Source organism: Lepidochelys olivacea (assembly GCF_965140295.1).
Source record: "Lepidochelys olivacea isolate rLepOli2 genome assembly, chromosome: 18".
Lineage (NCBI taxonomy): Eukaryota > Metazoa > Chordata > Testudines > Cheloniidae > Lepidochelys > Lepidochelys olivacea.
This window is the reverse complement of record NC_140428.1, coordinates 29,009,338-29,036,699: the sequence shown is the minus strand read 5'-3', so window position 1 is coordinate 29,036,699 and position 27,362 is coordinate 29,009,338. Positions and strand designations below refer to the sequence as shown.

The 27,362-nt window shown below is 56.9% G+C and overlaps 1 protein-coding gene across 2 annotated transcripts in view; it reads right to left on the bottom strand.

The window, feature by feature from the left end:
- ESPN (espin) overlaps positions 1–26,435 on the bottom strand; it is a 78,270-nt gene extending 51,835 nt beyond the window's left edge. For both annotated transcript variants that reach the window (XM_084651632.1, XM_084651633.1), the window contains exons 1-2: positions 25,971–26,435; positions 19,332–19,525 (exon numbers count right to left, since the gene is read on the bottom strand). In XM_084651632.1, the coding sequence (XP_084507758.1) occupies positions 19,332–19,525; positions 25,971–26,264 (488 nt within the window). In that variant the 5' untranslated portion in view covers positions 26,265–26,435. The remainder of the gene's footprint in view (positions 1–19,331; positions 19,526–25,970) is intronic.
- Between the last annotated feature and the right edge of the window lie 927 nt (positions 26,436–27,362).

Below are 27,362 nucleotides of genomic sequence, written 5' to 3'. Positions count from 1 at the left end.
AATGTAATTGTGATGAAGCGGGACTGTTCTTAATGTTTGCTCTGAATATTGTGGGGTTGTCTCAGTTTCCCCTAGGCAGTTCTGAAGTATCTAGGTGGTGGGGTAAGGGTGTATGATCCTTGCAGAGCCCTGGAAGGCAGGTGTGTGCAGGGGTCTGGACACAGAGAATGGCCAACACCCTGTTTCCTGGCAACTGATGGCCTGGGCCCTTCCCCTCTGCAAAGTGAGAGCTAAAGGGTTGGAGAACAAAGGAATCAGGTGACCTCCTGGCCCGGGAAAGGGACAAAGCCCAGAGGAGGAGGGGCTGGAGAGAGTTTCAGTTTGGGCTGGCTGGGGACATGGAGTGAAGGGCAGACGTGGTTGTCTGGCTCACTGCACCCCAAAATGGACCCAGCTGAGGGGTCCTGTTCTCTGCACCTACAAGCTCTGTTTTAGACCATGTTCCTGTCGTCTAATAAACCTTCTGTTTTACTGGCTGGCAGAGAGTCCTGTCTGACTGTGGAGTTGGGGGGCAGGACCCTCTGGCTTCCCCAGGACCCCGCCGGGGCGGACTCGCTGTGGGAAGCGCACGGAGGGGCAGAGGAGGCTGAATGCTCCGAGGTCAAACCCAGGAAGGGGGAAGCTGTGTGAGCTGTGTGTCCTGAAGACAGGCTGCTCACAGAGAGGAGGCTTCCCCAGAGTCCTGCCTGGCTTCGTAGGGAGCAGTTCCCGAGCATCGCCCGGGGACTCCATGACAGTAATTACTTGGGCTGGTGGCTTGAACAATACGCCCAACCCGAGTGTTAGCAACGAGAGGAGCTGGCAGAATCGCCTCAGCTCTGGGATTCCTCCGGCTGGGTGCAAGGCGAGGCCCCCATGGCAGCGTGGGCTCCCCCTCAGCTCACAGCTCTGGTTCCCTTTCAGCTGGGACCCAGAAGTGCAGCAGAGAGTGAGCTGAGGGGGGCAAAGCCCGCCAGCCCGCCCTGAGTGTCCAGGCTCGGTACTGGGCCGGTTTGAGGGCCGCCACTGTCCCTGGCTGATCGGCTCGGAGCAGGGCTCCGCAGGGCCTGCCTCAGACACGCTCCGCGGGGATGTGCTAATATGGTCACGAGCTATTTTTTAGGCTTCTGGCACTTCCGTACGCAGTCTCATTGGTGCCCCGGCCCTGACAGTGCCGATGGGCAGGCGGTGTTCAGAGCCCGCAGATCCCCCCAGCCCCATCCTGTTGCAGCGAAGCCCCGTGCAGCCCTGCCGTGCAGTGGGGCAAAGCGGCAGCGTGGCAGTGGCCATGGGCATGAGGGCCAGATCCCACACTCCTTCCACCAGCACCGCTCCCGGTGCCTGCAGTATGGACTGCGGGGGGAGGGGCTGAGAGGGTGGCGGGTCTCCGTTCTCCCTCCCCAGGGGAAGCAATTGGCTGCATGGAGTATGACTCCACTTTGGGACACGCTGCTTTTGCAGGGCCCTGCACTGCGCAGTATCACGCAGACCACGGACGGCTGGGCAGCCTGCTGTACGACAGGCCCTGACAGCTGGCCTAGAACTGTGAGTTTCGCCCTGGGAAAGGGGAGCGAAGGAGATGCCAGCGTTGGGCACAAGCACTAGGCAGCGGCGAGCAATGCCCCTTCAACTGGGAAGGCCCTACGCCAGCTGGCACAGCGAGGGGAGCCTCCCATAGCAAGGGCTCTTGAGACGTGAGCTCAGCTGGGATCCAGGAGCAGTTGCACCACACAATGGCTGGCATCCCTCGGGATAGCCGGCCATGAATGCAGGACACCCGCTGCAGCTCAGGGGGCTCATCCAAACAGGTCCAAATTCAGGCCTCGCCCATCCCCCAGCACACTCCACGGGTTCAGCCTGGCACTGAGCTGACCAATCCCATGACGTGTTATTGCTGGGGGCTAATGCCAGGTGGGGACACAGCAATGCCAGGGCATGGGAGGTGCTGCCCAGTCAGGCCCTCGCCTATAGCCCGGTGCCCCCGAGTCCACCGGCAGACACAGGGATTGACCAGGATTGCTGGGGTGGGGTGCAATGAAGCACAAAGAATTCCTTCACTCCAGCCCCCTCCCCAGGCCATGCCCTGAGCACACCTGGCCCCCAGGCCCAGCGCAGGGCAGTGCCACCCTTGGCATTTTCCCTGCCAGCGCTAGAATGTCTCCCCAGCGCCACCTGCCCGGAGCCGGGGTGGCGGGAACAGTTCTCCTCCTCCTCTGAGAGCGGGACCAACAGGCACGCAGAGCGGACGGCTGGGCCGAGGCTACGTGGCAAGCCGGCAGCACAGCCCGGGAACAGAGCTGCCACGCGGCAGTGCCCTCCTTGAGCTAGGAATGGGGGGAGACCCCTCCCGACACACACTGCAGCAATTCTCTCAGCAGTTAACCTGCTCATGGAGGGGTGTTCTGCTCAGCCCCACTCGCTCCACCCAGAGCTTATTCTGAACACCGTTCTCCCAGGGAGCGGTCTCTGGGATCAGCGGCCTGAAAGCCACGGGGACCTGTTCAAACTACCCCAGCACTCACAGAGGGCCAGTGAAACTCCCTAGGGCAGTGCCCAACTCCGAGAAAGCCGCGCTTGCTATCCGCTGCGTCGGGGCTGGGAACGCCGACGGGCCAGGCCTGCATGGACCCAACCTGGGTCCCAGGGATCACGGGATGCCGCTCTGCTGAATGCAGGTGCCCAGCACTCAGCACTTTACCAGGAAGAAATTCCCCCAGTGAAAGCCCTGTGACGTCAGGATAAATCGAGACCAGTGGGCTACCAAGGGTCTGCTATTAGTAGCCTGCTGCTAACCACTGGTGGCCAACAATCCTAGGGACAGTATCTAGGCGGTAACTACACTCAGCTGGGCTACAGGCTGTCCTCAGGTGCCAGGCGCCCCACTCCCTCCGTCCCCCGCCCCTTTTCTCTCTCCACTTGCTCATGCCCAGGTCCGGCACCACATCGACCCGCGCTAAGCGTACAGTTGGCAGCTCCCCTGCACCTGAACTCACAGCTGCAGCCCATTGCTCCTGAGGATTTCTTTTCAGCGCTCTCCTACGGCTTCCTTCCTCCCGCCAGTGCACATGGCTGCAGGTTACCCGCCCCAAGGCTGCAGAGACTCACGCGCTCACAGCCTGCACCACAGGACAGCACTAGAGCGGTGCGAATCCATCGCCCAGCTGCAGCCACAAGCCATGGCTGCAACTTTGCAAATAGACTGACTGGCCCCAAAAGGGCACATTTATTCTGCACAATCATTAGAAGCAAAGAGCTTTGGGCCAAATCTATCGCCGATGTAAATCCCTGGGATTCAGTGAAGTTGCACCGAGCATGACTCAGCCCGCGGTGCCCGGTGCTTCGCTGCCCAGGCCTTGCCTCAAGTCTGGGAACTCAGAGCAAGTCGCTGTAGGACAGAGAACTCCAGCCTGCTTCCCTGTCTCAACAGGGGGGTGGGCAAATGGGCTGTGGCTGCACCCCGTGCCCGGGGGCTGCTGGGATTGTAAAAGCTCCACACAAGCGATCAGGCGAAGCCCATCCTGCCAGGGAGGGGGCCTGGCACTGCTACTGAGCAGGCTGTCAAGCCACGGTGCGGCTGGTAGAGACACAACACAAGAGGAGGAAAACCGGCCAATGTATGGGGGGGGGAAGGGAGGGGCAGGAGGCGATGGCTTGGGGGAGCCAGGGAATAGGAATTTGGTGATTTCCCCTTCAGCCCTATTTGTCACCACTGAGCCGCTGCTTGTTGGTGGGGTCTATTTTAGGGCCTTGGGCGTTACACCAGGGACGAGGCCAGAATGTGATGTCGGTGCACGGTCTCCTGTAGGCCGTGGCAGGTGGGAAGGGAACTGGGCCCCGGAGGTGGCACTGAAGGTAGTGGGGGATGCAGAGAGAGAAGCAGCCGGTCACTGGGTCACTGCCATGCGCTCTGCATGGGGTTTGAGGGAACAGGTCGGGACGGATGCCAGGCTGAGAGCAGCTCCAGAGAGGACCGCGGCCTGCTCAGGATAAACCCGCGGCAGGCAGCGGGCAGCAGCATCACAAGCTTCACCCATAGCCGCCCTCCTGATCAGCCAGGGCCCCTGCACAGGGGTGCCTCCTGCTTGCACGTGTATCCAGGGCGCTCTGCCAACCGCAGCCCCACTGCCCAGCAGGGACGGTGTTTTCCCGGGTGTGGAGACCTGCTCAAGGGGATCTGCAGCCACCACCCAGACTCATTTCCTAGCCGGCCGGCGCTGGATTTCATGCAGCGACTGGTGCTAGCTCCGACCAGCCCAAGTGCCACGCATGCTAGGAACACACCTGGGGGGCTGCCAATTAGAAACCAGCCCTTGGAGCCAGTGGCTCTACAGAGCCCCCAGAATACGCTGGCTCTGGGGCTTGCCACAGGGAGCTGGGTCATTGAGCCCTCAATAAAAACCTGTTGAATATTTTAAGAAGGAAGAGCAATAAATACTCTGCTCTGTTATCCAAAAGATCCCAGGCACCTTAATAATTGATCCCTGTAACTCTGAGAAGGGCTGAGGCTGCAGCTGAGGTGCAGCGGCTGCCCTGGACCCAGGGCTCGGGCGACCTGTGGGGAGCACAGTCACTGCTTCCATGTGTGGGGAGCTAGCGGGAGGGGCAGGGTCTCGTGCCCTCTCTGGGCGGGCAGGCGGTGACACCTCCAGGGAGGCTGGAACCAGCCCTTTGCAGTCAATCAGGATGGGATGTTCCGCCAACACCCCTCCCCCCGTGCCCACTGCCCCACGCCCACCGCCGCCCCTGCATGCCAACAGCTCCTGCCACCCCCACACACTGCCACCCCGTGCCCACTGCCCCACGCCCACTGCCGCCCCTGCATGCCAACAGCTCCTGCCACCCCCACACACTGCCACCCTGTGCCCACTGCCCCATGCCCACTGCCGCCCCTGCATGCCAACAGCTCCTGCCACCCCCACACACTGCCACCCCGTGCCCACTGCCCCACGCCCACCGCCGCCCCTGCATGCCAACAGCTCCTGCCACCCCACACACTGTCACCCCGTGCCCACTGCCCCACTGCCCCACGCCCACCGCCGCTCCTGCATGCCAACAGCTCCTGCCACCCCCACACACTGCCACCCCGTGCCCACTGCCCCACGCCCACCGCCGCCCCTGCATGCCAACAGCTCCTGCCACCCCCACACACTGCCACCCCGTGCCCACTGCCCCACGCCCACCGCCGCCCCTGCATGCCAACAGCTCCTGCCACCCCCACACACTGCCACCCCGTGCCCACTGCCCCATGCCCACCGCCGCCCCTGCATGCCAACAGCTCCTGCCACCCCCACACACTGCCACCCCGTGCCCACTGCCCCACGCCCACTGCCGCCCCTGCATGCCAACAGCTCCTGCCACCCCCACACACTGCCACCCTGTGCCCACTGCCCCATGCCCACTGCCGCCCCTGCATGCCAACAGCTCCTGCCACCCCCACACACTGCCACCCCGTGCCCACTGCCCCACGCCCACCGCCGCCCCTGCATGCCAACAGCTCCTGCCACCCCACACACTGTCACCCCGTGCCCACTGCCCCACTGCCCCACGCCCACCGCCGCTCCTGCATGCCAACAGCTCCTGCCACCCCCACACACTGCCACCCCGTGCCCACTGCCCCACGCCCACCGCCGCCCCTGCATGCCAACAGCTCCTGCCACCCCCACACACTGCCACCCCGTGCCCACTGCCCCACGCCCACCGCCGCCCCTGCATGCCAACAGCTCCTGCCACCCCCACACACTGCCACCCCGTGCCCACTGCCCCATGCCCACCGCCGCCCCTGCATGCCAACAGCTCCTGCCACCCCCACACACTGCCACCCCGTGCCCACTGCCCCACGCCCACCGCCGCCCCTGCATGCCAACAGCTCCTGCCACCCCCACACACTGCCACCCCGTGCCCACTGCCCCACGCCCACTGCCTCCCCTGCATGCCAACAGCTCCTGCCACCCCCACACACTGCCACCCTGTGCCCACTGCCCCATGCCCACCGCCGCCCCTGCATGCCAACAGCTCCTGCCACCCCCACACACTGCCACCCCGTGCCCACTGCCCCACGCCCACCGCCGCCCCTGCATGCCAACAGCTCCTGCCACCCCCACACACTGCCACCCCGTGCCCACTGCCCCACGCCCACCGCCGACCCTGCATGCCAACAGCTCCTGCCACCCCGTGCCCACTGCCCCACGCCCACTGCCGCCCCTGCATGCCAACAGCTCCTGCCACCCCCACACACTGCCCCATGCCCACCGCCGCCCCTGCATGCCAACAGCTCCTGCCACCCCACACACTGCCACCCCGTGCCCACTGCCCCACGCCCACCGCCGCCCCTGCATGCCAACAGCTCCTGCCACCCCCACACACTGCCACCCCGTGCCCACTGCCCCACGCCCACTGCCGCCCCTGCATGCCAACAGCTCCTGCCACCCCCACACACTGCCCCACGCCCACCGCCGCCCCTGCATGCCAACAGCTCCTGCCACCCCGTGCCCACTGCCCCATGCCCACTGCCGCCCCTGCATGCCAACAGCTCCTGCCACCCCCACACACTGCCATCCCATGCCCACTGCCCATGCCCACCGCCGCCCCTGCATGCCAACAGCTCCTGCCACCCCCACACACTGCCACCCCGTGCCCACCGCCCCACGCCCACCGCCGCCTCTGCATGCCAACAGCTCCTGCCACCCCGTGCCCACCACCACGCCTGTCGCAGGCTTCCTGGCCAGTGCTTCCAGAGCAGCATATGGATGTGCAGGCAAAGGGCCCACATGTGGGTAGCACTTAAGTGCTCTTCTGTTTTTTAACATTTTAAATCTGTTAATTAACTCACGGCTAATGGCACTTGACCGGATTAGCTGCTAATCGTGTGAATGGGCACATTTTAAATCCATAATTGCCAGTTCCCAAGTAATCTAGAATGGGTTAATCTGTGCAGGTTCAGTTTTGCTTAATGCAGCCTATGATTTGGGCCTATCGGCAAATTGAATGTGTGAGTGAAGTGCTTTGCCATATGCCAGTGACCTCCGGATTGTCTCCGCACCAGCTGCTGGGTTTTGTAGCTCTCTCTGGTCTGCCCATGGGACACCCGGTCTGTTTAATACCCTGGCAGCACTGACGGTCTGTGCTAAACCCACCATCATCCAGAGCTGCACCCGGTGTGGTCACCTCTTGGGGGAGATGGGTGGGTCATGGTCACTGCGTTGAGTGAACCTGCACAGGGCCTGACTCTGACCGCCTGCTGGTTTTCCTCTGGTGCAATTCCTTTGACTTCAGCCTGGTTACTCCTGATTTACACAGGTGGCAGTGACAGCAGAATCTGGCCCTGGAGCGCTAATATCACATTTGCTGGGGCTGGTTCTGAGCGTGCTCAGGTTTGCCATTTCCCGTGGGCAGAATGTGAGCAATCCAGGCACAAGAGCCAGAAGGGCATGAGGAACGAACCGGCAGCTCTGTTCAGTGGAGATGCTGGGAAGGACTCGGGGGAATGCGGCCTCTGCAAAGGGCACCTGGGAAAGGGTACACGGTGCAACACTGCTCAGGTGCAGAAACCTGGGCCATGAGCCTGGCTTTGGAAACATCCCTGTGCGCACATGGCTCGACTGCTCGGTTCCGACTGGCGGCGGGCGCTGCCCAGCGGGAGGCGGAAGGGGTCAAGCCGTTATCTGAAGTACAAACCCTGCGCTCCACTTCACAGACTCCAGGCTAAAAAACAACTCCAGCAAAACATTGGGGGATGGGCTGGATTATGACCCAAGTTTTGGCAAATGGGGACGGGCCTTTCTTCTGCTTCCCAGACCCTGGGTGAAAGGTGCCCCTGCACTGACTGCTGGGGAAATTGAAGGGCCCCGGAAGCAAAGTGTTGCCATTTTGAACAAGGTAAAATGTCCTTTTGAAACCCCGAAACGGCATTTGCTGCAAGTGGCAACTTTACGTCTGGGATGAAATGTGCCAATGACCCTGCGAGGAGCTGGCGCTGCCCAGGAATGCCTGGAACTCGCTGTCCCCATGGGTGAATGAACAGCTCTGAGTGCTGATCACGCCCGGGCATTTCAGAGCACGCTCCACTGGGGGCTCCTACTCCTTCAGCCCAGCAGGGGCCCTGCTGCCATTCAGATACGCCATATCGCCTCATTGCACGAGCAGAAGGAGCCTGCTGCACAAGGTACAGCCCTGTGCCTGCTGCCAGGCTAACAGACTGCGGTAAATCGTTGCTTAGGGGACCTGCTCCGTTGTGCTGGGGGTTCGATAGCTAGAGTCGCTCTGAAGTGGCTATGGGCTGCAAGAAACACGGGGGCAAAACTGGGCAGGTGTTGCCCAACCCCCAGGCAGAGCACAGCTTGCTCTGCACCAGCTCCAGGAGGCGACAGTGAGACAAGCAGCAGCCTCAGAGCCGGAACAGACACAGTAATGGGCAGTGTCATTATCAGCTGGGTCGCTGCAGCCTGCGGTTCGAGACCCCCCGCCTCCCCTTGCTGCAGCTCAACGGGAGTGCTTGGGAGCAGCTGCCAGCGCAGTGGGGGTTTCCTGTCACCAAAAGAGGCAGCTCTCCGGGGAGTGGTCCCAGGCCTAGACATCACCCCACTCCCACTGGTGCAGGTCTGAAGTGGTGCAAGTTTGTCCTGTCCTTCTGCGTGGGCGCGAATTTCCCCCTAGTAGGGATCTCCAGCTCTTTCCGCCCGCAAGGGGCGAAGCACGTGTCCAGGAGCAAAGGGAATCCAGTGGGCATCGTTCTCTCCCTGTTTTCATGCTAGGCTGCCTCCGCCAACCCAGCGTGGCAGGCTGAGACGTGCCATGTGCTCAGCGCCGGGGGCTGCCCCACTGCCTCCGGCCTACACTGAGACAACCTCTGCGGCCACGATCCCCGGACAGGCCCAGGCTCATGGCCAGGGCCTGCAAGAAGCCTGGAAGGGCTGGACTCCTGCTGCTCCCCAGGACAAGAGGGCAGCCTCTCTCCTGTGCTCCAGAGAGCTTGTCCCTGAACTTTCCCTTCCTTCGCTCAGGCCACGAACCCTTGTCCTACCATCACCCAGGCTGCTGATAATTCCTCCCTGCCTCAGGCTGCTCCCCTGATTCTCCTGTATCTGAGCTGCTCAGCAGAGGGGTCTGCAGCCGCTAAGGGGGAGCAAAACCAAGGGAGGTGCTACATAGCCAGGAGGCAGGGGAAGCATCCCAGCTGAGGAGAGGCAGGGAGCAGAGTTAAAGGAGGGGAGGGGCAGAGGATTGCACCAGATTCTCCTACAAATAATCAGGGCTTATCCTCTGCCAGGGGAGTAGGCCGTGTCCCCTTCCCCGCCCACTCCCAGACCACAGGGGCACATGGGCGAAGGAGAGCCAGCCCTGGCCCTCCATCCAGGTTAGCTTTCTACAGGTTCGCTCTGCCGGTTACCATAGTGATCACAGCAAACAATGCGGGATGGAAACCAGCCACTTGTTCCCAGCGATCGCCACTAGCCAAGCTGATTAAGAATTAACGAGACAAAGCCTGCAGCTTGAGCCTGTGGCAGGGAGCGGGTTTAAAGTGTGCAGATTAGGGGCAGGCTTAGGAGGCCCGAACCAAGAGAGCTCCATCCAACGTCCTGAGACTTAACGGAACTAACCTGGTAGCGGCGGGAGTGCAGCAGCCTATTAATAACTTAAATTACTGTTGCTAATAATACTAGTTAAATTCATTTAATCGTTAAAGTTTAATGCATTCTTCAGGCTGGCCCCAGCTTGGGGACAGCATGTGGGCGGGAGCTGGCTAATGTCTCCAAAAGCAAACCTAGGGGTCTTTACGTCTCACTGTTTGCTGCAATAAGCAGCCCTAGAATACAGTCTCCCCAGTGCAGAAATAACTCAGTAGAGAGGGCGGGATTGGCCTGGTCCTGCTCTGAGCGCCACAGTCTGGCAGCTGGAAGCTATAGTTCATTTCGGGGTTCAATGTGTCAGATTGGTACTTAGCAGCAGGTGCCCATAGTGAAGGATCCTTTAGAAATACAAGGGGCAGACCGTTCATTGGCACCCATGCCACCAGGTGAGGCCAGACAGGCCAGCAGGTCCACCTTGTACCCAGGAACTCTGGCACCTGAGCTCAGACGTATGCCACCTTCTGGAAACGAGCCATTGCTCGGAGGGCCAGGGAGTGCTTGTTGGGAATGCTTCCCCTTGTGCCAGGAGGTAGAGGGAAAGGTGGCACCAGCATCCCAGCAATGGAGTCTCTCCTGGTAGCTCAGCCTGCAGAAGCCCAAGGGATTGGCTTTCTGGGAGCAAAGAGCATGAAACCAGCATTTCTGGGCTGGCCCAGCAGCCTGCTGGCTCATGCCCATCCCCCCTGAGCATCTCACTCAACCCAGGCGAATGAGATCTGAAAAGCCAGACCCACCCCCACCAGCTATTGTCCTGTGGCTTGGCTGGTGCAACAGACACTCAGAGGGGCGGGGAGTCCCACACACTCGTGCTAGCAATTGGCACACCGTAAAGAGTCATTCAGAAGAACGTCCCAGAGCCTGGGTGCTTCTCTGAACTATCAGCCGCTCTCCCGTCGACTTAATGAATCCAGCCCCAACAAGCAGAGATAGCTGTGTTGCTGGGAGAAGCTCTGTCCACACAAGCACTTGTGTCGGTGTAACTTACATCACTCAGGGGGGTGATTTATTCACCCCGCTGAGCCACATACATTCTGCCGACATACGCTGTAGGGTAGCCTCAGGGGCACCCAGCACGTGGGGTTGCGTACCTGACCATCTCGGCTAATAGCCATTGGAGGACCTATCCTCCATGGACTTATCTAGCTCATTGTTGAACCAAGTTATACTTTTGTGTATACTTTCACAACATTCCCTGGCCAGAGGCTGACTGTGCATTGTGAAGTAGCACTCCCTGATGTTTATTTTAAACCTGCTGCCTATTAATCTCAATGGGTGACCCCTGTGTTACGTGAAGGGGTAACTAACACTTCCCCATTCACTTTCTCTACAGCAGTTGTGATTTTACAGCCCTCTGTCATCTCCTCCCCCAGTCGTCTCTTTTCCAAGCTGAACAGTTCCAGTCGTATTAATCTCTCCTCCTGCTGAAGCTGTTCCAGACCCTCAGTCATCTGTGGGCCCTTCTCTGTGCTTTTCCCAATTTCAATATATCTTTTTTGAGATGGGGTGACCAGCCCTGGGTGCAGTATTCAAGGTGTGGGCGTGCCGTGGGTTTATATAGTGGCATTAGGATATTTACTGTCATCTTATCTGTCCTCTTCCTGATGGTTCCTAGCGTTCTGTTAGCGTAGTTAGGTTGCCCAGCACTTTCCATTAGAAGTGCCTGTTTGCAGTTGCTTATGACTTTGTCACGCTATAACCATTTGGGCTGAAATTTTCCAGACCAGGCATCTGCCTCAAGCTGTTTCTTTGGGGTAAATTTCAGCAAAATCAGTTCAGCCATGTCCATGCTCTGCCTTGAGTGCAGGGGACTGGACTAGATGACCTCTCGAGGTCCCTGCCAGTCCTGCACTTCTATGAAAAACGAAATAAAGGAAAAATATGGTTTGTTTGGTCAAGGTTAAAAAAATTTTTACAGCTGTTTTGTTGAGGAGCTTCACGTTCCAGAGCAGGCCCTTGAAAAGCAGCAGGGCAGGGGGTGAGCATGGGCTATTATTCTGTGTTCAGGAAGGCTCCTGTCCCTGTAAAAATCCACCAAATTTGGCCAGGTTCTGAGCTCAGAAAATCAGTTCACAAAAGCTCAGGCAGCATGGCGGAGAAGGAGGAAGTAATCTGATGTGAATGCAGAAGGTGGGGGCAGGGGTAAAGCCAGGTGGTGGGTAACAGGAACAAACTGGAGGGGGCAGGGTGTGTCTGAGTGTCTGTGTGTGGGGGGGGGGGGGAATGAGGGGGCAAAGGGGTCTGTAGCCACTAGAGAACACTCCTGTCCAGAACATGGAATGGTATCCAGGATTCCTGAGGCCCAACGTTCCCCTGCTGCCTGGCAAATGGTGCGGCTCATTGCCCTCTCGTGACTAGTCCACAGAGAAGATAAAAACCTTCTACTACTACCAGTTACTGATTTCCTCAGGTGCAAAAAGGAGCCTTAATTCTGGCATTTCCTAGCTTCTGGGTGCTTGACTTTGCAGCCTTTCCTGGTCTTTCAGCGCAGCTTTTGTCTGCAATACAGATACAAACACACTGTCGTTCCTCCCCATTTGAACTGTAACGCTGCAGCCTGCCCGTTAGCTGGTGTTGCGGCTCCCAGAGGTAGAATTTCAAGGCTTGTAATGGAGCCTCCCATCGGGCAGTTGGCAGGAAGTACTGTGAGCACAGCAGTAAATAATTGATGGGATTTCTTAACTAAAGGCGGCAGGTGCTCACAGCAAAAGTAACTGCAGGAGAAGCATAAAATTAAATGTAAAAGGGCTGTGACCAAGAAATGCTTAATTAAGAGCCTACTTAGCAAAACTCCGGGACCCTTCTTCTGTTGAGTGAGTTGGGGGGGGGTGACTGTGAAGTCTTTTCCCACTGATAACTGGGGTTTTGCCATATCACCTGCATGGATTTTGCTGGGAGTCTTACTACATGGACAGTCAATGATTCCACTGCCGAGCTTCCCATTTGTAGTTTGTGAGTTTGGTCTGGAACAACCTCCCTGCCCCAGTGGAGCCCCTGACTCTTTCCAGCTCATCTGCGTTGCCTTGCCCCGTCCCTAACTAGGGCACCATGCGTGCAGCCTCCTAGTGTGCTCCCTCGCCTGTCTGGGCTCAGGTGTTTCGCGTAGAAGCTGCACAGCGAGCTCTGCACTGCCAGCAGCCTGAGACACTGTAATCCACTTAGTTTACTTGTATTTACCTGTATGGGTTAATCTGCTGGGAAGGGTCTGATTCCCTGTGCTGGAGACAGTATGTAAACGTAAAGGGCACGGGGTGCATTTGTGCAAGTCATGCTCGTTCTGGTGCTCCCACAGTAGCATGGGCATAGTCAGGACACTACTCATTCAGTTGTGAAAATCCGATACGTTTGCACGCTGACCCCATTTCCGGCCCCCAGGGGAGCTGACTATAGCTGGAATTCGGGGAATATTCAGGTCAACGCATTAGCAGCAGCTGCTGCTGCGCTGCTCTCAGATCAGTGGATTGCAGGATGAACCTGATCCGCAGGCCGCTAGTCCAGGGCAGCCAAGGAAAGGTGCACACACATTTTGCATAAGACTTTGCAGGCAGTGGCTGCACCAGGAGAGGGTCCTGTTAAAGTTTTTGCCTGAACACACATTGGTCCCAAAGCAGTGACGGCGTCTGAGAGCAATTGCCATGGTTACTACAATAATTGGTTAAGATTTTACATTAAGGATATAAAATATACACAAAGGAAAGGCTGCTGCTTATGGGAAAGCAATCAGGGTAAATTCCCTCTTGATCTTAACTTCAAGCTCTCCAGCTGTAATAGCCAATTCGTGGGGTGGAAACATTAAAACCACATTTTGTTGTTCATTTAAAAGAGAAAAATATTTTGGCCCTTTCCTTTGTTTGTACAAACAGAGTCGTGATGTGTATAATAGACAGCAAAACGTGCAAAACTACTCCAGACACTCCAGCGACTCTGTCTTGTCAAGGAACATGCGCTGGTGACTGTCTAACCAACCTTCTGACGTGTCTTTGTGTTCCTTTTGCTCCATAACACACCCAGTGCAGAGATGAGATTCTGCACACACCATCCGTCGGCAGAGCAAAGACCAAGTGGTGTGTCCCCAGGGCCAGAGTGGTGTGTCCTCTGGCCCATCACCTAGTTCGCTTCCCAACCTCAGTGAATACTTTAGTGACTCAGTGGCTTGGCTCCATACCTGTGTACGAGACCTTACACTGACTCCATGTGCGGGAGGACAATGCACAGGGGGGTTCTAGAGCAGCCTCCTCACCAGTCATCTGTCATCAACTAACGGGTCAGCTTCAAGCCAGCAAAGGCTTTGCTCTCACTAGATCTCGGTTCTTCCAGCCTGCGTATGTAAAAAGCGGCCGTAGCGAGCCCATGCTATCAAACCCCTCATGAGGCTTGTGCAATGTGGCTCTGCCAGCGCTTCCGAATGGAAACACTCGAGGGGCCTTAGCACGGCTAGGAGCTGGAGCTCTTGATTTTTATTCTTCCGCAGCAGGGGTACGCAGAATGTAGCCAATGAGTCACATGCAGCTAAACCCGAGGGAGTCCAGCACACTCCTGTCACATTGGCAGGCAGGCCCGGGGCTCGCAAAGTTTCTATAGTCAGGCTTGCTGTAGCGATCTGCTGGGGAGCAGAGACCCAAGCGGGCTCCGGCAGGGATGGGGTTAAAGCATCTCTTCAAAAGCCAGTGCATTCTGCTAGCTAGCAGGGTGGGGGGCAGCAGGGAGCCTCATTAGCAGCAGGCAGCTTTCCAGGAGGGCCAGAGCCTGGGAGCAGTGGGACGGGGAGCTCTGGAGCTTGGCTGATAGGAGGCACAGATTAGACCTGGCTGCAGGAAGCCCTGTTGGGTGGAGGTTTGGCATTTAAAGGGCGTGGGATACTTTTACATTTGCTATCTTGGCTTTCCATAGAGCCTGGCTATTTAAACTTCCCCTAGCCAGTCAGAATCCTCTCCTGGCCTAGCTATTGCTGTGATCACCTCACACCCCCAGACCCAAGATTTCAAGCACTCTGAGCCCCCCCACGCCAGCTGCTGCACCCACAAGGATCCTGCCTGCCTGAGCACTACCAGAGGTGGACACACAGCTCTCAAAAGCTTCTGCAGTGGCATGCGAGGCTGAGTGAGGACGTCCCTTTGAGAGAGCAGCTGCAAAATCCGCCAGTGGTAAATATTTCTTACACAGCACTTGAAGAATTCCCTCCGTTCCTGTGAAAGCAGGAAAAGTGGAGCAAGCCAGGCTTCCTGCTGCCCTTACAGCCGTTCTCACAGGGCCAGGCTGGAGTGACACCCAAATGACGTTCAGATTCATCTCCTCCTTGTGAAATGGGGAGCATTTCTAGCCTCAAATTCTAACATTCGGCCTGAATAACCGATAACTCTGGGGCTAACCTCAGACACCTGCCTCTGCTCTCAGAAGCCAAAGCCCTGCCATGCCTCTCTCTCCTACCCACAAATATCCCCTTCTCCCCCACTGCTTTTGGGGTAGACCCAGAACAGACAATCCTGGATGTGGGGGGTTGGATTTGTTATTTTCCATGCGTCTGCCTGTGGCAGAAACTCCCGTCCTTCCGCCAGCCACGCGAGGGACAGAGGGCTGGCTAGGCCAGGCCAGATCTGGGATCCAGCCTCCAGCACACACCTAGGCCTGATTCTTCTGAAGCAGCCAGCCCGCAGTGACACAGCCATCCCAGGAATTGTGTTTTCCACATTGAGGCCTTTTATTCTAAGGCCCATTTCTCTAGGGCGAGGGGAGGGGGAGCACTGCACAGGTGAGACAGCCAGCCCCCAAACAGAGGGCAATGCTGCTACCCAGTGCCAGCAGGCTCACTCCTCCCTACCCTTTCCACCTCCCACCCGCTACCCGAGGGGCTGACTCTCCTGATTCGATTGGGGCCTCGCAGAGGGCTGGGGGCAGGAGCCTTTCGCCCACAACCCCACCCAAAATCCGTCAGGTTTCAAAATATTTCACAACACAAGCCCCTTGCCCTGAAAATTCCCCACTTCGAACTCTCCCGGGAGGGGTTTTAATGAACCAGCAGAGGAGGAGGGTTTCCCCTGCAAACATTCCTGCAGGAGGCATATTCCTCCTGCTCTTCTGGCAACTGCCTGCCCGCCCCATGAAGGGTGTTCTTTCACCTCCACAGGCCCGGACAGCTCTCCTGTCTCGAGTTCACATCCCATCAGTCTCCACTGGTCCCTTTCAGCAGCTCTCTCCATCCCCAGGGAAATGCAGGCGCGGGGCAGTTCTGGGTTCCATGGGCTTTGGAACACCGGAGAGACGTCTGCCGGCCTGTCCATTAGGGAGGGACGATGGGGCTGGGGTGTCGATGTGTCCTGCTCGGCAGCCTTCCAGCACACTGCTTTCATCAGCTATGGGGCGTCATCTGAAGGGGTAGAGATGCTGAGCACAGGGCCCCTCTGCCTGCCCTGTCTAAGTCCTGGGCATTGCACTGCCCATCAGCTGGGAAACATCTGCTGACAAACGTGGCAGCCCCTGACCAGCATGGCACAAAGGTCATCCTGACCCCTCCCCAACACACACGGAGTCCCACGGGTGGAAGGTGGGTGAGGATACAGGGGCAGAGTGAAGGCTGGTGCTGAGTACCATAGAAATGCCTATCAATAAACAGAGACAGTCTCTGTCTATCTGTATTTCCATCGCAGCCATCGCACAAGCAATGGACAGTTCTGTCTGCTACCAGCGCTAAGGAAGGGTTGGGTTTTGTGTCCCTGGGCATCCCAGGGTATCCTGCCCCACCACACAGCTGTCCTGGCCCTCACCGTGATCAATGCAGCTAGCGATAGCTGACACGCCTGCCCCACCTCCTGCAGGAATCCTGTCCTGTGGGTGCTCTCAGACCTCCAGTCAATGCTAGGGTTGTCAGCACATGGTTCCCAGCCAACCCCATGAGTTAACACACCACTTCTCTTTGGACAGTGCATCAGTTGAAAGCTATCCTGAGCCATGATTTGCAGACTGGCTTTGGCCAAGGCCTCGAATGCATTTGTATGTTGCTGTGGGAAAACTGGGTAGATTTAACCAGCTTTGACATCCCTCTCCAAGGGATCTGGAGTGCACATTGCCGGCCGACGAAAGGCCCCAGACTTGTGCAATGCTCTTGGACACACAAGAGCACATCTGGCTCATGTGGCTGTCCTCCCCTGCCCGTCTTATGCCCTGCCCACCATATACTTTTCATCATGGTGCTTGGTTATCAGAGTTGTTGGCGCCTTATTTATGACCCAGAATCATCGCTTGCTGCCTTGTGGTCCCTGCGCCCAGTTGGTGGGGTGGGGTGGGGTGGGGTAGGGGGGTTGGTGTTTTTGCCAGGAGTTACACTGGAAGGGACTTACTTTATTCTCCCACATTCTGCTGCTACATGAGTGGGAGCTGTTCAGGGGGGAGGGCGGGGTTTGCTGACACTCACTAAAGACCCAGAGGTGGCTGCATTTTGGATGTTGTCATTACTGAGAATTTGATTCTGTTCCGCTTTGTCAAAAGTGTGTTTGCATTGTTAAGAATCTTCCTGGGAAAAGTCCCCGAGTGAGTGACCGTTAATTACCATGCGCGTTCCCCAAAGAGCTGCAGGGTATTTATAACCCCGTCCTCCAGCCCGTCACGGAAAATAAGATTAGAAGTTGTGTAATCTGCAGTGCACAGATCCATGATGTTTGGGTAACCTGCTTTTCTCACCCCTGATCATTTTATATTTGCTCTTTGTTGACCTTCTAGCATTTTGGCTCCACATCCAGCAGGCTATGGGAGAACTTGTATAGGGTCCCGGTCAAGAGCTGGGACCCCCATTCCCAGCTGCAAAGAGAATGCAGCTATTTTGGGGACAGACGTCTAAGTGTTTTAATCACCAGGTGGGAGCATTAAACCCAGAGAGAGGCTCATGGTCAGAGAACAGAGATTATCAGCACAGGTGAAATTCCCCCCTCCGTGGAGGGCCAGTCCTAGGTCTGGACACCACTATAGGATTTATGTGGAATTTACGGCTTCCCTACACTTTCTGCTGTCTCTACATAAGGATGGGTTTCACACACACACACACAGCATACATGGGCAGAGCTCCCTGGAAGTCACCAGAGCCACACTCATGTCAACAGTGAGCTTGTCCCAAATTTCTGACAACATCATGGGGTTTGATTGCGAGCTTGGATCTGGGCAAGTTCTAAGCACCAGAAAGCAGGAGTTAGAATGGAAGGCCCATGCTAGGCCATAACCAGCAGCGCTGGCTATCACTGGCCCAGGAACGGGTTTGTTTTCAGAGCACCCTGGAATTCTGAGGTTACTCTGTAATAACCAATGAAAAGTACCCCAGTACTCCCGGACTTTACCATGCACACAATGTGTCACCTGAAAACACACAGGGGCCTTGACGTCCGCAGCCCTCTCTCACAAGTCTACATTCCTTAAACAAGGCGGAAGCTTGTCTTTCCACACATTGGAACAGCCTTTTTAATCCTGCAGGGCAGCCTAATCCATTTACATAACTATAGCCTGGACAAAGGCGACTGTGTTATCGCCCAGTTCCAAAAGCGCAGGGAACAAATCCTCCTCAGCCCCACCTGCAACAGGGAGCAATATTTCCATCAAAAGTGAAAATCCAGCCTCTTGCCCTTTGTTACTAGGGTAATAAAGAACGGACGTTTGACTTCCCACTGTGATAAAGCTGTCATGTTGTTAGCAAGCCCAGGTTTTACAAATGAGAACAATTCTTTTAGCAGCCAAAGCAGGCTCTGTGCCGACTGTTTGTTGAATGGCCTTGTGTCCAAGCCAGATGAGCCTCACTAGGGCCAGATGCTGCAAAGGCTTAGGCAGGTGAGTAACTTTATTCAGCTGAGAGCTCTCAAGTCCTGTGAATCGAGTCGCTCACCTGCACTAGCCTTGGCAGGATGGGGCCCTAGGGCAGAAGACACAGGGCACATACAGTTCAGCAAGCACTTTACACAGTATCCTGCCACTTGTGGAAGAAAGGACTAAAGAGACTCAAAAGGATTGTAATGTAATTGACCAGTGCAAGACACACCATGGGCCAGATTCTCCAGCACCTGTAGGAAGGATTCTTCCCTGGTGGTGTTTTACATGCAGTTTGCACCGGTGTAAGTGGCTACAGCCAGGTCCCACGGGGTGGAGAATCCGCACGTATGGATTTAGCAATCCAGGCATTGCAGGGTTCTCATTACTCACACTACACTCGAAAAACTCATACGACTTGGAATCTGAAGTTAACGTTGAAATTTGCTACTATGTTCTTGTTAGTATTTATTTTCAGCAATGCCCACCATGTTTTCAAACAGTCTTGGCACCGAGGAATTCACAATCTAAGGAAAATTAGATTTGATTCGAGAATTAGATCCTAAGGAATCTTTCCTTGGGTAAGAAAGCCCTTTGCTTGGTTTACAAAAATAAAACTAGCTATAACCATGCATCAGATGAAAATTGTACGAATGTATAAAAAGGGGAATCTTAATATGAATGTGCAAATTTGCCATAAGATCAGGCACATTAATTTTCACTACAGGATGGGAGGGCAAAGTTACAGAAATGTTAGCAGTGCTGTAATTACAGCTTTAGCAGTGTGGACTCCATAAACCCAAGACCTGGGTTACTTCTATTGTGCACAAGCTGAAGAACAACTAAACGCTATAATTGCTCTAGATACTCTGACAAGGCCAACACACACACAAAACCAACCACCTGAACTCCCTGCAAATCCATCCCCTACAAACAAAATTCTCTTACTTTGGACAGTGCCCTAAGAGAAGTCGCAATGAAGGGAAATCTCCTTTGGCTGCAGCATAGTGAACAGGTAACGCTCCTGTGTCCGTGGCTATCATCGGGTCACTGCCTCCAAATCGCAGTAGCCAGTCTATTACTTCGTGGTGACCAAAGCGGGCTGCGAGATGCAGGATGGTGGCACCGGAATTGTCTGTGTCCTGCAGAAACGAAACAAGACAGTTCCTATTACGATCCGCTCCTCGCGATGCTTCAATGAGTAGGTGGCGAGGTTTTCTGGACTGCCCACTCAGATGCACACAACCGTGGCAGATCCTCCGACCCTGGTTAGCAGCAGTGCTTTATCAATGGCTGCAAGTCTGGGAAACTGCAGCGCCATCCTGCACCGAGCGTCTCGCACGAATGGTCAGTGGCCTCTGTGAGACGCGTTCAGGGGGTGAGCCAGGTTCCTGGTGTCCACATCACTCCCCCCCACACACACACACACCTGGTATTAAATAAATAAATAGCATCCTTCTCGGGAGACTCAGCCAAGAGGCCAAGGGCTAGAGTGGAGTGTGGGGGGGGAAGGCTGCACCAGTTCTGGGGACAAAGAGAGGCCTTCAGTAGCACCAAGCTCACAGATGCAGAAGGCAAGAACAGCTGCAGGAGAGCCCCCACCTATGAAATGGGAACCAATGGGCGTGGGGAGAGGGAGCAGCACAAAGCTATTAAAGCAACACAAAGCAAAGCAGCCAGTATCCAAAGGAACGTGGTTGCCACTCTGCCAGTCTTGGGGGCACAGAGAGACAACGTGCAGGCTAGAAGCAAACACTGGATATTGTGAGACCCTCTGAACTCCCACCTCTCATCCCTTTGTGCTGCTCCAGACAGAACGCCCTGTGACTGCACTCCTGACACTCCCCGACACAGAGGAACCCCACAGAGCTGACGCAGTGCCCTTAGCCACCAGTATACAGGGCTGGGTGCGAGGGCTGTGGTCCAGTGAGCCCAGCACCAGAGCATCACCATGGGCTGCTCTAAGCCATGCAGGGACAAACCACAAAGCAGCTTCTGAAGGGCCTCAGGATAGGAGAGCTTCGCTCTCCCTTCCCAGCCTCGCCAGGCCGGAATATTCGGCCCACTGGGTCTATCTGCATGCGTAAGAGCTACTCATCGTGAATAAGAGCTGGAATCAGGGCATCAGAGCCCAGTACAGCACTAGGTCTGGGACCTTAGCCATCTCCTGAGAAACTTCAAAAAAGAAATGAGCCGAACAGGTAGGGAACCTTGAACCTGTGCCAAACGCTAGGCCTGCTCAGTCGCGAAGGACGTGCACTTCTGCGAACAAGGCCTTGGTTGGACAAAGTCAGCGTTGAAAGTTCCATGACTACTAACATTGCTGAGACCCAATTACACTGGCTTTGCCCCAGCATCTGAGCCTGTTAATTCTTCCAGCTTCTCATCTGGTGACTTTTCACATAGTGCAATAACCCAAGTGCTTTTGGGGAGACTTACAAAACTCCGACAACAAGCTAGGACCTTGCAAGAAATGCTGTTGGGGCATCTAGAACCCCAAAGTCGGAAGAAGGTGAGGAATGGGACTAAGCTACTGAAGAGGAGAGATGTGGCTGCTGTAAGACGTGCATAGTGACTTACCCACAACTTAGGCAATAAAGAACCTTTTTCATATTCACATGCTCAGATTGCCGGGCCCTGGCCCTACAGCTCTGCCCTGCACAAGTTACCAGAGCCCCTGCCCTTTCCTCAGCCCTCATGTATTGATCTCAGGAAACTGACTCTCATCAAAATCCCAGAGCAGAAAGGATTAAACAAGTTCTCCCTGCTGTGTTTAATCACAGTGTTGCCAACTCAAGTGATTTTATTGCAAGACTCATGATATTGGGTGTTTGACTTAAAGACCCAGCTCCTGGAGTCAGGTGATTATACGAGGATCTGAGCTTTCATTAACAAAAAGGCAGTTTCCAGCCCACGTGGCCAGGCAATCTGAGCATGTGAATATGAAAAAGGTTCTTTAATGCCTCAGTTGTGGGTAAGTCACTATGCATGAGTGGTTTCTGGCCTTTATGGTGCACTCAGGCCACGTGTTCAAGAAGACAAAGAACAATAATCCAACATATATTATTCTTTTAATATCTCATGATTTTAAAGCTGGCCTCATGAGCTTTGGGGCCTGATTCATGATTCTTGAATGTAGGGAGCTAGCAAAACTGCACTTAGCCATTAATGCTGAGACATGAGCTGGGTCGTTTCCACTTGCTGTAGTACGTCCAGGTGAAAGTGAAGGGGCTATTTAAAAATAGCAACATACAGATCTTTGGACATGACAGCACCTCTTAGTTACATGGGAATGTATGTGCAACCCACTGACACTCAAGACCTACTACCCAGTAATTTGTTACATTTAAACTGAGAGCACATTTGGGAGTGTATGTTCAGCCATCCCCTTAACTGATACTTCTGCCCGTGAATGGATAATTTGCTGATTGTTCTTCCTGGGCACTGACCTGCCTGTTAATGGGAACGGCATTCCACCACTCCATTGGTCCTGCCCCAGGGAAAGCTGGCATTGTACTGCATGGCCACAGCAGAAGAGTAATGCTGTGTTGGCTGCTTTGGCGTGCAGTCCCTTGGTTACGGCACAGCCCCACTGCAGTCACCAGCACTCATGACAATGTAGAACAGCAAGTGGAATTCGTCCAAGATGGCTCCTAATTGTGCTGAGCCTGTCCTTCCAGCTTGATCATCTCTCCCCCCTCCTCAGATGGCTTTTTAAATCACAGGAACATCACATGTTTTCACCTCTCAACCCACATCATGCAAGCAGCTTATCCCTCAAGTGTCTGCACTGATTGCATACTGAGGTGAAAGAACCACTCAGACAGAATGCAGCGTGCTACCCAAAGGCATGAACCATTTACATTTCAGCCTTCCTGCCTCCAAAACCGTGCCACGCTGTGCGGAAGGAATCTGGGGTGCTTGTCGTTAGTTTCAGTGGGTTCAGCAATGTCTGGGCCACAGAGAAATACTGGGTCCAGCCTTGTGGCCAGCTTTTAATCTGATCACTGAACTTTGACTGCCTGACTGACAAGAACAGTAACAAACAGAGCTTAAGCTGATAGGTTTCAGAGTAACAGCCGTGTTAGTCTGTATTCGCAAAAGGAAAAGGAGGACTTGTGGCACCTTAGAGACTAACCAATTTATTTGAGCATGAGCTTTCGTGAGCTACAGCTCACTTCATCGGATGCATCACGAAAGCTCACGAAAGCTCATGCTCAAATAAATTGGTTAGTCTCTAAGGTGCCACAAGTCCTCCTTTTCTTTTAGCTTAAGCTGAGTAACCCAGCCCCAGCAATCACACACCAGATGCTCTGGGGATACTGAACTCCTAGAGGAAATAGTAACTTTATTTGGTTTTATCCTTGCATATACTAGGGCCAAACCCTGTGGTCTGGGCTCCAGTAAACACCTGCTGAAGTCAATAACATTCATATGCAAGAGCCACTGTATGTAAATACAATACGAGCTGCGTAAAAACTAGATTCAGCCCCTGTGCCACTGAATTGCCGAGTACATTCCTCCCGATCACCTCTGGGTCCAGGGCGAGGTTTCTGAAGGTCATTAGACTGCAGGGAATTTCAAGTGTTGCGCAATTTCGATGAGGTGCCTGGTGCCTCTGAATGGGGCACTGGAGGAGACAGTGTCTGCGATGCTCCAGCAGACTGGCTATTGGAGATGGCAGGACTTGTAACGCATCGTGTGCGTTTGGAGGGGAGGAGTGGGCAGGGCAAGTCCTGCTGCATCCAGTCCTGAGTGATCTTCTCCACACAGTGCGGGAGAATGTAACTCCACACTCACGTTCTCCCTTGCAGCTCCCTGCTATCACAGCCCGGGGCCTCTCCGGAGTAGAAACGGCCCAGTCCGGCAGACTGCGTCTGTGGTGGACACGTCCCTGCCGGTGACCAGCTTGGGACCAAAGTCCCACTTCAACCCACGCCACCAATTTCCAACGAGTGTTTTAGCTGGCTGTGCTAGCTAGTCCCTCACCCACCTCCAGCCCGTGACATCAACTGCCTCGCCTGCTGGGCCACCTGTCCTGTCCTCATCTCTCTAGCTGATGCACCCACTCTGCCACCCCCGCCCACCCCCACCCCCTCCGCCGCCCCTGCCCGCCTCCTTAGCCCAGAGGCAGCTGTTAACCAGCTGGCAGAACCCATTACCCCTTGGCCCAGCCAGGCCCCACCGTGTCCGGGGCCCAGTCCAGGCTGACTGCCCCCACGATGTGTCTGATCCACACACCCGGGGACACAGGGAAAGTTCCGAGCTGGCTCTGAATATCATGGCTGCACGGCAGAAACCAACCCTCTATGGGTCTGGCTTCCAAAGCGCCCAAGCTGCAAGCCCTGGGACGCCCCCTCTGGAAGGTCTGATGGATAACTCCTCCCCACTGCATTTTAAAAGGGTTTCCAATGGGGTGTGGCCCAGGCACGACACTGGTCATCTGTCCCCTCTCCTCACACAGGCACAAAGGCTCAGGTTCTCCTGACACACCTGCACTGTGGGAAGTGCCCTGAAATTGGCAGTGCAGGTTAACCGGCTCCAAGCGTGGGTGGCTCCGGGCGGGACTGCTGATCACAACAGAGCTTGGTCCCATCCTGCGATCAATAAAAGTCCTGTGCTCACGGTTCAGCACGGCGAGCACAGGCCTGGGAGTCAGAGACTGCTGAGCTCCAATCGTGACTACGGCACTGGCTCCCGCTGTGGAGCAAGGCACAGCCCTCCCTCCGCAGCTCTGGCAAAGTGGAGCTGACACATCTGCAGCGGCTTTCCAGACCTGAGCAGAGAGGGAAATTGACCCCGTGGATGTGTCCATGCTGCAAAGCACCTTTCAGCCTGACCCTGCTCGATTCTTGTGAACATATGCGGCCCTGACTTTTCTTAGCACAACTGGCTACCGAAAACGGCTGCTTAGCATCAACCCTTGATGCCCTGAAGGCAGCTCGTTTCAGGCTGTGTCGTGGATTGTAAAATGGGCAGTTCACAGCTTGCACCATGCTGGGCAGGCCGGTGGCATTAGTTCTGTTCTGTTTTAAGGAATTAACCCACACGATGTGAACGGTGAAGATTACAATTTGGAATTGACGCTGTCGGTTAGTGACATGAGCTCCATAGCCACCTGCACTTTGCAAACTGCGGGTGAAACTGATTTGATAATTTGATAATTTCAGCAAACAGATAAATCAGCAACTCTCACAATCTGTTCCTGGACAACACACAGACAAGACAAGAGAGGTGAAATTTGCTGCATTCATGAGGGGAGGGTGTTTGTGGCGAGTGAGGAGTGACTGTTTGTAAAGCGCTGTGGAGATGATGAACAGTGCTTGGTAAAGGTCACGTCTGGTTGTTAGGACCAGCCCGTGGGTCCACAGGGCAGGCTGCATCACCAGTGAGCACCAGGACTCCTGCTTGGAAGGGAGCAGGCAGGCGAGGAAGATAAGGCTGTGGGACGCTGTGGGACTGCGGGGCTCTCAGCACCAGCTCCCTTCCCGCTCTGTGCTCCTGCTTCCCCTCCACCCTTTAGCTGCAGTGGCTAGTCCGAGTGCAAGCTCATAGGCCCGACCTGTGCTGCTGTCTCTGCCTGGGGCCAGGGCCTCGAGAAATACCAGTGATGATGAGGTGTCACCCAGACATCGTCCATCCTTCTGTCTAGGTCTGGGCTGGAATCCAGCACCAAAGCGAAGGGCACCGTGTGGGGCCTGAGGAGCAGGACCATCCTCCCACCTTAGCAATACGTGGGGCTGGAGACATGGCACAGCCTGGCAGAGCCTAGCAGGGCTTCCAGCCACCATCCAAGTCCAGGGCCTCTCCTAGTGTACACGGCACCTTTGCAGCAGTTCCCTGACACCCTGGGAGGCAGGGGGAAGGAAGTGGAGTCCTGGAGAGGGGAAGTGACTGTGTGTGGGAGGCCCTGGCCCCAAACTCAGCCCACTGCTCTCCTGCCCATGGAGGGCTGTCAGCTTCCAGGCAAGGCCCCGCACAAGGGAGCTAACTGTGTTCCAGCAAGGCGGACACAACAGCAGGCCCTGGGGAAACAGCTACTTGGTGCGGGGGGAGGCCAACATGGGACCATCCTGCCAGAGGCCTCTTGCATTTGTGGAAACCAGCTTCTCTGACACAGGCGACGCCATTCCCCAAAGACAGGTGAACAATCCCGTGTCCAGACACCCCCCACCCCAGCTGGGCCAGTCTCCACTCTGCCTGCCATGCCGCTGCGGGAAGCTCAGGACAGGAGAGCGCCCGCTCCCCTTAATCCAGCCTTGGTTACATTCCCCTTGCCTGCGGCCACCCCCAGAGCTCCATGGTGCGGCCAGGAACGCCAGGCTCTTGCCCAGCCCCCACAGTGCCCTGTACCCAGTGCGGCTGCCCGCCTAGAGGGGCACTGCCCAGCAGTGGAGCGCTGCTTGCCCCGCAGGTCCTCAGCTAGAGGGCCAGGGCAGGGGGGGCTGGTCCCGGGCCCCGCCAGGCGAGAGGCCCCAGCTTCCCAGCACCCAGGCACACCCGGGCTCCCGCAGCAGGCGGCCCCAGGAGCCCTGGAGGCAGGGTGGGGCTGGGCCCCGGGGGAGGGAAGCCGCGCGCGGTGCCCACCTGAACGCAGCAGCCTCCCTGGGTCAGCAGCCACTGGAGACAGGCCAGGCTGCCGGTGGCCGCCGCGTCGTGGCCCGGGGTGGCCCCGTTGCGGGCCCGGCCGTTGCCCCGCAGCGCCGCCTCCTCCACCAGGTAGCGCAGACAGTTCAGCTTGCCGGCCCGGGCGGCGTGGTGAGCGGGCGAGGCGCCCAGCGGGTCCCGGAGCCCCGGCTGCAGCAGCCGCTGCGCCTGCAGAGCCTTCAGGGTGTCCACGTCGCCCTGGCGGGCGGCGACCAGAGCCCGCTCCAGGGCCATCTCCTCGGCCGGGGAGCCGGAGCCGCGGGCCCCTCACCAGCCCGGGGGCGCCATAGGGCTGCCCGGAGCGCCGAGCCGCTGGCGTGCGCTTAGCTCCCGGGAGGTGGCCGCTGCCAGCGAGCCCCGGGAAGGAGCTGCCGGCCGGGCACTGCGAGATCTGTGCCCCGGGACCCCTCCTGCCCCGCGCGCCCCCCGGGACCTCTCCTGCCCTGTGCGCCCCCGGACCCCTCCTGCGCTGCGCCCCCCGGGACCTCTCCTGCCCCGTGCGCCCCCCGGGACCTCTCCTGCCCCGTGCGCCCCCCGGGACCTCTCCTGCGCTGCGCCCCCCGGGACCCTTCCTGCCCCGTGCGCCCCCCGGACCCCTCCTGCGCTGCGCCCCGAGGAGCTGCCCGGGGTGTCTCCTGCCCGGGGACCTGCGCCTTGCGGGGTCTCTCGCTCCGGCTGTCAGGCTGGCTGGGGCTCCCGGGCACTCCGAGTCGCACAGCGCAGCATGGCCCCTGGTCTTGGCACTTCCCGTCCCCCCGGTCAGACTCCAGCTGCCCCGCTCCCCTCCGGCTCCGCAGCCCTCCCTGCCTCCGGGGAACAGCAGCCAGGCGGCGGCAGGAGCTCGCAGCGATCCCACCCCCAGGACGGCTCCTCCTTCCCTCAGTGTCTGTCTGGGGAATCGCAGGGGCCGCTGTGATCTTCCCCTCCCCTGCGCTTCCCGCCCAGCTCCTCCTGCTGACACCCCACTGCTAATTCCCAGGGCCAGGAAGGGGTTAAACTGTCTGGCTCCCTGCTGCCGGGGGACCTGGCTAGAGTCCCTGCACTCCGGGCTGGCAGGAGCTGTGGGGAGGGGAAATGCCCCAGTGACTAGCAGGGCCCAGGGCGTGGGGAAGGGCCCACAGGCGGGTAGCTCTGTGCCTCTGGCAGGGGAGTCCATGTCCTGCATGGCTGTTGGCTGGAGCCAGGGCTGGCCCTACCCCAGTTAGAGCGGGGGGATCACGTAGCCAGTGGTTTTGTGGCCCTTTCCCTGCTTACTGACCCTCCCTGGTCTCTGCAAGTGGCCCAAGTAGATTCCTGCCTATAACCCCCCCAACCCTTCAGCTGTACCCTGTC